At 37.5% G+C, this 12,871-nt stretch overlaps 1 protein-coding gene across 1 annotated transcript in view; it reads left to right on the top strand.

The window, feature by feature from the left end:
* SPAG17 (sperm associated antigen 17) overlaps positions 1-12,871 on the top strand; it is a 301,342-nt gene that overhangs the window by 218,973 nt on the left and 69,498 nt on the right. The window contains exon 29 of the mRNA XM_066268112.1: positions 9,569-9,786. Coding sequence (XP_066124209.1) covers positions 9,569-9,786 — 218 coding nt within the window. The remainder of the gene's footprint in view (positions 1-9,568; positions 9,787-12,871) is intronic.

The raw sequence follows: 12,871 nt of genomic DNA, 5'->3' as shown, positions 1-12,871 counted from the left end.
AAACAAGAACTACATGATTCCATACATTGGTGGAACATAAAAATGAGACTAAGAGACATGGACAAGAGTGTGGTGGTTACCAAGGGTGGGGGGGGAGAGAGGACATGGGAGGGAGGGAGGGAGAGAGTTAGGGGGAGGGGGAGGGGCACAGAGAACTAGATGGAGGGTGACGGAGGACAATCTGACTTTGGGCGAGGAGTTTGCAACATAATTTGATGACAAAATAACCTAGACATGTTTTCTTTGAATATATGTACCCTGATTTATTAATGTCATCCCATTACCATTAATAAAAATTTATTAAAAAAAAAAAAAAAAAACCACAATGAGATATCACCTCACACCAGTCAGAATGGTGCTCATCAACAAAACAACACAGAATAAGTGCTGGCGAGGATGTGGAGAAAAGGGAACCCTCCTGCACTGCTGGTGGGAATGCAGACTGGTGCAGCCTCTGTGGAAAACAGTATGGAGATTCCTCAAAAAACTGAAAATCGAACTGCCTTTTGACCCAGCTATCCCACTTTTAGGAATATACCCCAAGGACACCATAGAATGGCTCCAAAAGGAGAAATGCACCCCCATGTTTGTGGCAGCATTGTTCACAATAGCGAAGATCTGGAAACAGCCCAAGTGTCCGTCAGAGGATGAGTGGATTAAAAAGCTTTGGTACATATATACTATGGAATACTACTCAGCCATAAGAAATTATGACATTGGATCATTTACAATAACATGGATGGACCTTGATAACATTATACGGAGTGAAATACGTAAATCAGAAAAAAAACTAAGAACTATATGAATCCATACATAGAAGGGACATAAAAATGAGACTCAGAGACATGAACAAGAATGTGATGGCAACAGGGGTGGGGGGTGGGGGGAGGGGGATGGGGTGAAGAAGGAGAGAGGGGTTGGAGGAGGGGAGGGGCACAAAGAAAACCAGATAGAAGGTGACAGAAGACAATTTAACTTTGGGGGAGGGGTATACAGCACAATCAAATGTCAAAATAATCTAGAGATGTTTTCTCTCAACATATGTACCCTGATTTATCAATGTCACTGCATTAAATTTAATAAATAAATTTAAAAAAACAAAAAAAAACGGTTAACATAATATACCATATCAACAAAACAAAGAACAAAAACCACATGATCTTATCAATAGATGCAGAAAAGGCATTTGATAAAATACAACACAACTTTATGTTTAAGACACTCAATAAAATGGGTATAGCAGGAAAATATCTCAACATGATAAAGGTCATATATGATAAACCATCAGCCAACATCATATTAAATGGCATAAAACTGAAGACTTTCCACCTTAAATAAGGAACAAGACAAGGTTGTCCACTCTCTCCACTGTTATTTAATGTGGTGCTAGAAGTTCTGGCCAGAGCAATTAGACAAGAGAAAGAAATAAAAGGCATCCGTATCAGAAAAGAAGAAGTAAAGGTAGCACTTTTTGCAAATGATATGATCCTATACATCGAAAACCCCGAAGACTCCACAAAAAGATTACTAGAAACAATAAACCAATACAGTAAGGTCGCAGGATACAAAATTAACATACAAAAGTCCATAGCCTTTCTCTATGCTCACAATGAAATATTAGAAAACGAACTCAAAAAAATAATCCCCTTCACGATTGCAACAAAAAAAAATAAAATACCTAGGAATAAACATAACAAAGAATGTAAAGGACCTATATAATGAAAACTACAAAGCATTGTTAAGGGAAATCGAAAAAGATACAATGAGATGGAAAATATTCTTGTTCATGAATAGGAAGAATAAATATAATCAAAATGGCCATATTACCCAAAGCAATATACAAATTTAATGCAATTCCCATCAAAATTCCTATGACATTTTTAAAGAAATGGAACAAAAAATCATCAGATTTATATGGAACTATAAAAAACCCCGAATAGCCAAAGCAATCCTAAGGAAAAAGAATGAAGCTGTGGGCATTACAATACCTGACTTCAAACTATATTATAGGACCACGACAATCAAAACATCATGGTATTGGCAGAAAAATAGACACTCAGACCAATGGACCAGAATAGTAAGTCCAGAAATAAAACCACATATATATGGTCAAATAATTTTTGATAAAGGGGCCAACAACACACAATGGAGAAAAGAAACCTCTTCAACAAATGGTGCTGGGAAAACTGGAAAGCCACATGCAAAAGAATGAAACTTGACTACAGTTTGTCCCCTTGTACTAAAATTAATTCAAAATGGATCAAAGACCTAAATATAAGACCTGAAACAATAAAGTACATAAAAGAAGACATAGGTTCTAAACTCATGGACCTTGATTTTGAAGAGCATTTTATGAATTTGACTCCACAGGCAAGAGAAGTGAAGGCAAAAGATAAATGAATGGGACTATATCAGACTAAAAAGTTTTTGCTCAGCAAGAGAAACTGACAACAAAATAAACAGACAGCCAACTATATGGGAAATAATATTTTCAAACAACAGCTCAGATAAGGGCCTAATATCCAAAATTTACAAAGAACTCATAAAACTCAACAACAAACAAACAATCCAATAAAAAATGGGAAGAGGACATGAACAGACACTTCTCCCAGGAAGAAATACAAATGGCCAACAGATATATGAAAAGATGCTCAGCTTCATTAGTTATTAGAGAAATGCACATCAAAACTACAATGAGATATCACCTCACCCCTGTTAGATTAGCTATTATCAACAAGACAGGTAATAGCAAATGCTGGAGAGGCTGTGGAGAAAAAGGAACCCTCATTCACTGTTGGTGGGAATGTAAAGTAGTACAACCATTATGGAAGAAAGTATGGTGGTTCCTCAAAAAACTGAAAACAGAACTACCTTATGACCCAGCAATCCCTCTACTGGGTATATACCCCCAAAACTCAGAAACATTGATATGCAAAGACACATGTAGCCCCATGTTCATTGCAGCATTGTTCACAGTGGCCAAGACATGGAAACAACCAAAAAGCCCTTCAATAGAAGACTGGTTAAAGAAGATGTGGCACATATACACTATGGAATACTACTCAGCCATAAGAAATGATGACATCGGATCATTTACAACAAAATGGTGGGATCTTGATAACATTATAAGGAGTGAAATAAGTAAATCAGAAAAAAACAAGAACTACATGATTCCATACATTGATGGGACATAAAAATGAGACTAAGAGACATGGACAAGAGTGTGGTGGTTACCAGGGGTGGAGGGGAGGGGGGAGGGGGAGGGAAGGAGGAAGAAGGGAAGGGGGAAGGGGGAAGGGGAGAGGCATAAAGAAAACTAGATAGAGGGTGACGGAGGACAATCTGACTTTGGGTGATGAGTATGCAACATAATTGAATGACAAGATAACCTGGACGTGTTTTCTTTGAATATATGTACCTTGATTTATTGATGTCACCCCATTAACATTAATAAAAATTTATATAAAAAAAAAGAAACCGTCAAATATAAAGCGGCACTTCAACACATGCCATACTACATTTGCATCGAAATATCTAGCGGGGACAGCAGGAAGAAAGCATGTCAAGAGCTACTGTGCAGAGTGCAAGCTAGTCAGCAGCAACTCCGTGTTTGGACCCAACAAGGTGACTGGAATTCATCTAGCTTTGCTGGTGCTTTAGCAATTGTGAGAAATGGAAAACCGTTCACAGATAGGGAGTATGCCAAAACGTTCATGCTTGATGTTGCCTATGAACTTTTTGACGACTTTTCAGATAAAGACAAGATAATCAAACGAACAAAAGACATGCCTCTGTCGGCAAGAACTGTTCACAATCGTACCGTCATGATAGCAAATCAAATTGAGGCAACACAAGTGAAGGACATAAATGCAGCACCATTCTTTTCTCTCGCTTTGGATGAGTCAACAGACGTAAGCCATTTATCCCAGTTCAGCGTGATTGCAAGGTATGCTGTGGGTGACACACTATGTGAGGAAAGTCTTGCTGTTTTGCCTATGAACAAGAGGGGAGGATTTATTCAAGTCTTTCACTGAGTTTGCTAAAGAAAAAAATCTACCGATGGATAAACTTATTTTGGTGTGTACTGATGGTGCTCCGTGCATGGTGGGGAAAAACAGAGGAGTCGTAGCGCTTCCTCATGAACATGAAAAGAGACCCATCCTAAGTTTTCACTGCATTCTACATCAGATGTGTGGCGAGCAGCTTGGTGAGGTGATGTTGCCGGTCATTCGGGTGGTCAACTTTATTGTTGCCTGAGCTTTAAATGATAACCAGTTTAAAACACTGCTGGATGAAGTTGGGAATAATTCTCCTGGTCTGCTTCTGCAGAGCAATGTGCATTGGTTGTCAAGAGGGAAGGCGTTCAGCTGTTTCGCGGCTTGTCTGAGCAAAATCTGGACTTTTCTTAAAATGAAAAATGTTGATCATCCTGAGTTAGCTAACACTGAGTGGCTTCTGAAGTTCTACTATCTTGTGGACATGACTGCCATCTGAACCAGCTCAATGTGAAAATGCAAGGCGTTGGAAATACAGTCTTATCCCTTCAACAAGCAGTGTTTGCATTTGAAAACAAGCTGGAACTCTTCATCGCCAACATTGAAACAGGTCGTTTACTACACTTTGAAAAACTGGGAGAGTTTAAAGATGCATGCACAGCAAGTGACCCTGCTCAACATCTTGATCTCCAGCAGCTAGCGGGCTTCACATCTAATCTCCTGCAGTCATTCAAAGCGCATTTTGGAGAATTTTGTGAGCGCACTCATCTTTTTAAGTTCATCACCCATCCACCCGACTGTGCAGTGGACAATGCCAACCTGAGTTACATCCCTGGTGTCTCCGTCAGAGATTTTGAGCTACAAACTGCTGACCTGAAGGCCTCAGACATGTGGGTGAATAAGTTCAAGTTACTGAATGAAGATTTGGAAAGACTTGCACAACAGCAAGCAGAGTTGGCGAGCAAACACAAGTGGGGAGAAATGAAAAAACTTCAACCCGCGGACCAGGTGATTGTCAAAACTTGGAACACGCTTCCTGTCACATACCACACACTGTAGCATGTGAGTATTGCTATACTGACAATGTTTGGCTCTTCGGATTCATATGAGCAGTCTTTATCACATCGAAAGAACGTTAAGACAACTTACGATCACGTTTAATGGATGGAAGTCTCAACGCCTGCATAAAGCTTAACCTCACCACGTATCAACCAGACTACAAAGCCATCAACAAAACCATGCAGCACCAGAAGTCACATTAATGGTAAGAAGTACTTTATTCATCATTGATTAGCAACAGCATAACATTATTAAAAAGAATTCAGAGACTTATTGTACTTTAAAAGTGTTGATCTTACATAAAATGCATACATTTACTTGTATTTAGTGTCAAACATATTGTATGGCTCTCATGGAATTACATTTTAAAATATGTGGCGTTCATGGCTCTCTCAGCCAAAAAGGTTCCCAACCCCTGTCTTAGCTAGTAAGTCATAGAAATGTGATGAGTCTGAGCAGCTAATCCCTAACTCCCACTGTCTTTCACATGTTACAAATTTTTCTCAATTTTTCATAGACCTTTAATAACCTGAGACCAAGATTTAGTTTTCTTTATCAATTTCATACATCTCACCACAGTACCCTATAATCTTGTATGGAAGCAAAATGTATTCCTTTTTCAGTAACTCAAAATTTAGTGAAGTAGATTTTTTCTTTGCTAGTAGCAGAAGGCTCCTGGTGGAAATGAATACAAATACTGTATCCCCACAGCTTTCTAAACATCCCAGCTCAATGGCTCCCTCTGTTGGAAATCTGAGGACTTGGTGGTTTGCATGACCACCTCTCTAATTGCCCAACCTGGTTCCAAAGGGCTTCTGCCTCCAGCATCGTGTGCACCAGATTCCTTCCCAGCCCTTTCATCTAGGGTGATGCATTCACTTTTTATTTTTAACTAATGTACTTTTTAGGAAATTTTTAGTTTTACATTTAAAAAATGAGCAGAAAGCACAATACAGAGTTTCCATATACTTCCACTCTTCCTGGCTCAGTTTTCCCTATTTTTAAGGTCTTGAAAGTGTGGTACATTTATTATAACCAATGAACCAATAGTAATACATTATTATTAACTCAAATCCATTGTTTAAAAAAAATCCATAGTTTAAAGTTCACTTTTTGTGTCATACAGTTCTATGAGTTTTCACAAAAGCATAATGTCATGAATCAGCCGTTAAAATGTCATACACAATAGTTACATCACCCTAAATATCCCCTGTGCTCCACTTACTCATCCTTCTCTTCTCCCCAGCCCTGAACCATCCCTGGAAACCTCTAATCTTTTTATTGTCACTGTAGTTTTGCCTTTTCTAGAATGTCATATAGTTGGAATCCTATAGTATGTAACCTTTTCAGATTGGTTTATTTCACTTTGTAATATACATTTAAGATTCCCCCATGTCTTTTCATGGCTGGAAATCTCATTTATTTTTGTTAACAGAATAACATTCCATTGTATAATGTGTAATAGCTTGTTTATCTCTTCACCTTTTGAGGGATATACATGGTGGGGCAAAAGTAAGTTTACAGTTGTTCATGTGGGAAATAATACAATAATTAATAAATAATAATGCAGGAATAAACTTTGTGTTTTGTGTACTTATAACTGTAAAACTACTTTTACCCCACCCTTTACTGGTTGCTTCCATTTTTTGGCAGTTGTGATGAAGCTGCTTTTAAATATTTGCATGCAGGTTTTTGTATGAACATGTTTTCAATTCATTTAAATGAATTCCTAGGAGAATATTCCATATTTTTTTACATTCCATATATGTTTACCTTTGTAAGAAACTGCCAGACTGTCTTCCCAAGTCACTGTACCAGTTTTGCATTCCCACCAGCAATGAATGAGAGTTCCTGTTGCCCCACATCCTAGTCAGCATTTGATGTTGCCAGTTTTTGGATTTTAGCCATTCTAATAGTGTGTCATGTTATCTCATTGTTGTTTTTGTTTTAACCCCTAATGATATGCTTATTTACCAACTATGTGTCATCTTCAGTGAGGTCTCTATTGATATATTTTGACTCTTTTTAAGTTGGGTTGCTTTCTTAGATGTATCCACTTTTAGAAGTTGTATTTTACCAGTGCTTCTAAACCTGCCATGAAAGGATCCCCCCACACCTTTACCCCTCCTCTTTATTTCCAAGCCCCTCCTCTTTATTTTGTTCAGGATCCTGCTCTATTCATTTTAGATTACTACCCACACAAGTCTCCCCCAGGAGGGGATCCTGTCCCTTTGGGGGATTGCTTATTGAAAAATTATGAGATCTGTGAGCAACCACATTTACCTGCATCCTGCTAATTCCAGGAACTCTTCTACATCCATCCCTGTGGGCTTGCTTCTTGGCTTCACTTTCAACAGCACAGTTGGAGTTTGAGGGTTTCCCTAATATTTCTACAAATGTAATTTCTGCATTTTTTCATTGTTATTATTGCTTCTTATGATTTCTAGAATGAGAAGAGGGTAAAATCACAAATTTGTTGTTGCTACCTAGATAACAAAAACAGAAAGTCTTTCATATATTTTTCAGTTTATTTTGCTAGTCTTTTTTATCTATCTAAGGTGGCTCACTAATTTTTAGGCTTTCTTCTTTTCCAGTATGAGTATTTGTGGCTGTAAATTTCCTTCAAAATCCTGTGTTAGCTTTATCCAATTAGTTATATTTTAATATAACTTATTAAGATATAACTCACATGCTATAATATTCATCCTTTAAAGTAAAAATTTTTAATATTAAAAATTAAAAATTATAGCCCTGGCCAGATTGCTCAGTTTGTTAGAGCTTCATCTGGATACACAGAGGTTGCCAGTTCAATCCCCAGTCAGGGCATATACAGGAGCAGCTCCATGTTCCTCTCTCTTCCTTCCTCTCTCTCTAAAATCAATAAATAAAATTAAAAAAAAAATAATCATTATGCAACCATCTTCATTATCTGATTCCAGAGCATTTTCATCACTCCCCTCCCTAAAACCAGTACCCAATAACAGCCATTCCCCATTTCCTCTCCAGCTCCTTCAGCACCTTGGAACTATCTCTATGGATTCTTCTTGCTTTCAGTGTTGCTGTTGAAAAGTTGTCTGTCAGTCTGTCATTTCTTTGAAAATATACTTACTGCCCTTAAAATATTTTTTATTAAAATTTCAATATGATTTAAGTTTTGGGTTTCTTTTTATTTACCTAAGTGAGAATACACTGGGCTTCTTGAATCTATAGATTATTATCTTTTATTATAAAAGGTTCTCAATAATTATCTCTTCAAAATCATTTCTGATCTATATTTTTTCTCTTCTAAAATTCCAATTAAACATATATTAGAGGTTTTTAATCTCTTTCATTGCTTTCACCCCTTTGGCTCTCTGAGCTTCATGCTAAATAATTCCTACAAGTCTATCTTTCTGTTGTCTTTTAATGCTCTAGAACCACGTGTAGGTCCAAATGAATATAACATCAATGGAAAGTCTTAGCTTGATGTATCAGTCTTCTTTGGTTCCCATCATTAGTTGAGTCTTCCTGTGAGGCAAAGGTCCATGCCCTAATAACATATTTCATGGTATGAAACTGAAGGATATTCCTAGTTAACAATCATTTTCTCTCTTTGCTTACAAATTGTTTCTTGGTCTGAGTTTATCTGGATTGAGGCTTAATAATACTAGCAAATCTCATCTATAGATTGTTCACTATTGTTTATACAAATGGAATAAATAAATCTGTCCTGATAGAGGGTTAGGGTATTATTCACAGAGTTTTATGAGGATATCTTAAGTCATATCTTCCTGTTCCATATAGATGACAGATAACAGGGAAGGATGAAGGGGGAGAGAGATGTACTATCAATGATTTATCAAAGTATTGTCAGATGATTATCAATGTAGTAATTAAACTATCCAAATCCTTTCCTATGGCGAGAGGCCAAGGATATACCTGATAAGGTTCTTCAGATTCAGGGCTGAAAAAAGACGTTTCCTCTCTGTTACTGACAAAATGATAAAAGCAGTGGAATGAAAGGTTGAAAATCTAGTAAAATGCTAGAGTCCCATAAGTCAAAAAGAGTCTGAAAGTTTGACGGATATACAATGGAAAAAAGTGGGCTTTAAAAACCATAGTACAAAACCCAAAATCTGGAATCCAGGGAGATATAAGCAAGATTCAAAAGTGTACAGACCTGGGTGGGGGTGAGGGAGTTATATTCAGTGGGACACTTGAATCCATGTAAACACAATAAATTAAATTAATTAAAAATTTTTAAAAAGTGTACAGAAGGTGACCAGAAAAGCTATTATGTCACAGAGAGTGAACCGTGTATGTGCACATGCACATTTGGAGGGAGTTGATGGGAGTCCAGCCAAGGTTAGATATTCATAACCTGGTATTTTTATCACTTGAGAAATATTACAATTGATGAAAACTACTTAGAATTTCTATGCCACAATGTCTTTACACTGAGTCAAAACAATGAATGATTTATATAGTTGATATTATAGTTATACTGTTGTTTGATTTTACTTGAACTCTCACAGGAAGAATACACAAAAATCAGTCAACAGTGTTACATAAGAATGAAATCCATGAGCCTCCCACAGAAACAGCCCAAGCAGCGACTCGTGTAGACAATCACGTAGGCACTTGGTTTACAACCACACCTGAAGGAAATCGGATTGGTACCAAAGGATCAGAAAGAATAAGGAACTTGGCACCATTTTTATCCTTTCAGGCCACAGACCCTGTCACTGGAACGGTATGGCAAACTATTGTATTTTGTAAAATTCCCTAAATCACTAGAAGTCTGAAACAACACATAGAAGAGCACCTGGAAAACAATCAATTTTTAATAATTTTTTAAGTAGTAGTGGATGGATGGATGGATGGATGGATCAATCGATCGATAGATGGATCAATGGATGGATCCATCTTCCCAAATTTAAAAGCATTCTGTGTTTATTTAACCAGCATAGAATATTATAAAATACTAATTTTTGAAATGAAACAGCTCATGAATTTAAAATGTTTTTTATTATTTATTGGTTTTAGACAGAGAGGAAGGGAGTGGGAAAGAGAAAGAGAAACATTGATTTGTTGTTCCACTTATTTATGCATTCATTGGTTGGTTCTTGTATGTGCCCTGACCATAAATTGAACCTAAACCTTGACATAGTGGGATGATGCTCTAATCAACTGAGCTATCTGGCCACAGCCATCATGAATTTTCTATACCACTTTAATACATATATGATTAATGATGTCATATATTTCCTTATCTTGAATGTATCTGTGTGTGTCTTACATTTTTAAAATAAGAGCCTATGCCTTATTCCTACTTCTTTGTGTGCACTTGATGTGAGTAGTAGGAATTTGTTCATGATCCTTGACTTCAAAGAATTTACAGTGAATTTAAGGAGATCCTCCTCACATTAAAAAAACTCAAGAACATCACAGAGCAACTGTACAAAAGATTTTATTTGTAGCATAAAAATAAGTGACAAATAGTTGGTCTGGAACATAATGGTTTTATTTAGGATGTGAAATTTAAATTCCCAGGATGAATAACAGCACCTACAGTGTGCCGGACTTTCTGTTAGAGCTTTGGCATACATTATCTCATCAGTCTTTACAACAATGAATATTACTACACAGATTAGGAAAGTGGGTCTCAGCAAGTTACATAAGATGGTCAAGAGCAGTGGTCCCCAAACTTTTTGAGCCACGGACCGGTTTAATGTCAGAAAATATTTTCACAAACCGGCCTTTAGGGTGGGATGGATAAATGCACAAAATAAAATTATGCGACTGGCATAAAACTGTGGTATTTTTAAATATAATTGTCAAACTTACGATATTTATTGGACTAAATTAAAGGAGGAACAAGCACATCCTCATTATTCAGGCTGTATTTAAATTTGTTATTGTGACAACTTTTCATGTCTGACATCAATATGTAATATGATAGGTTCAGGCTCACTACCAATTATGAACCTACGACAAATAAAAATAAACATGAATCCACTGTGTACTCGTTTGCAACTATATTAGAAGCGTCCTCCTAACATCGCACCAACAACATAACATGAGTAACATCCTCTCTGCCTCCAAACACTTTCCAGTCGCTATGGTAACATTTAAACATGCCTTAAATATAAGATATAACACAAAAACAAATATAAAGTGCATGAAAAATACAACTCACCATTGTTATGAATATTGTAAGTTAAGGGTTATTTATTATGTTTATATAGAATGAGAGATAGTAGCCTATCTCTCAACAACCATAACGCTAAATCAGTGGGAGCCCTGAGCTTGTTTCTCTGCAATGAGACGGTCCTATCTAGGGTTAATGGGAGACAATGACACCCGAAGTGTGTTGCTTATGTCCAGTCTATTCTGTAATTTTGTTTTGGTTGCTGTCACTGCAGAAAATCCTGCTTCACACAAATAGGATGTCAGAAATGGCAACAGGGTTTTTAGTCCCTTTGTGGCAATCTCAAGGTATTCTGCCATGACTTTAATCCAGAACACCGGCAGAGTTGTAGTCTCAAACATATTTTTAAGGCCGCCGTCATTTGCGATCTCCAGTAGTTGATCCTCTTCTTGCATAGACACGCTGGATTCACCTGGTTTGTTGACAAATGGATCGCAGATCCATTCCTTGGCAATCCGTGGGTCTTTTGTGGTTGAGAAGTAGTGTTCAAACTCTTTTAAAAGCAAATACAGGTGATCGTGCACCAGCTGGGACAATGAAGACTTGGGCTCAGTCTCTTCCAAAATTCTGCGAATGTTTGAAACAAATACATCCCTGTTCACACGTCATCCCCACAAATCCAATTTGGGTTTAAATGCAGCTACTTTATCTGCCAACTTGAAGACAGTTGTCATTTTCCCCTGAAGTGACCGATTGAGTTCACTGAGGAGGTTAAATATGTCAAACAAGTAAGCGAGTTTTGCGACCCATTCCTCATCACTGAAATGTGCTGCTAGTGGTGACTTTTTTCTGAGAGAAATCTTTGCAGCGGCTCTCATAATTCAAACACCCTGGCCAGGGACCTCCTTGGGATAACCATCTTATTTCTGTGTATAAGAGAAGGTGTATGTGCTCCGCATTCATTTCCTCACAAAGCTGCTTGAACAGGCGCGAGTGAAGGGCGTGTGCTTTGATGTGGTTAATAACTTTAACGACATCATTCAATATGCTGTTAAGTTCCAATGGTATATTTCTGCTAGCCAGCATTTTCCTGTGAATGACACAATGCGTAGACTTGCATTCAGGTGCAACCTCCTTAATCCGAGTAGTTAAACCAGACATTCTTCCGGTCATGGCAGCAGCTCCATCTGTGCATATGCTGTCACAGAAAGACCATTTCAGTTTTCCTGATATATAGTCATCCAGTGACTTAAATAGTTCTGTGGCTGTGGTTTTGGTTGTCAATGATAGTGCACATAACATATCCTCATGCACATCCTCTTGATAAAGATAACGTACGTAAACAAGTAGCATTACCTTGTTGTCAATATCTGTAGATTTGTCAACCTGGAGAGCGTACCTCGGTGATTTATTAATCCTTTCCAACACTTGTGATTCAATGTCCTCTGCTATTTCCTCAATGCGCCGTGTGACAGTGGTAGCTGTAAGAGGCATCTGTGCTATCTTTTTAACCGCAGCCTCTCCTAGAAGTTCACGACAAATGTCTTTAGTGGCTGGAAGGATCAACTCTTCATCAATGGTGAATGGCTTCTTAGCCTTAGCAATACGATTAGCCACCAAGTATGATGCTCTCAGTGCACTCGCATTTATTGATGTAGTGGCCACCAGTAATTGTTTCTGTCCTTTT

Source organism: Saccopteryx bilineata, chromosome 3 (genome assembly GCF_036850765.1).
Source record: "Saccopteryx bilineata isolate mSacBil1 chromosome 3, mSacBil1_pri_phased_curated, whole genome shotgun sequence".
In the NCBI taxonomy this organism is placed as follows: Eukaryota; Metazoa; Chordata; class Mammalia; order Chiroptera; family Emballonuridae; genus Saccopteryx; species Saccopteryx bilineata.
Note: the sequence above shows the minus strand (reverse complement) of the source record. Positions and strands in the feature narration are given on the sequence as shown.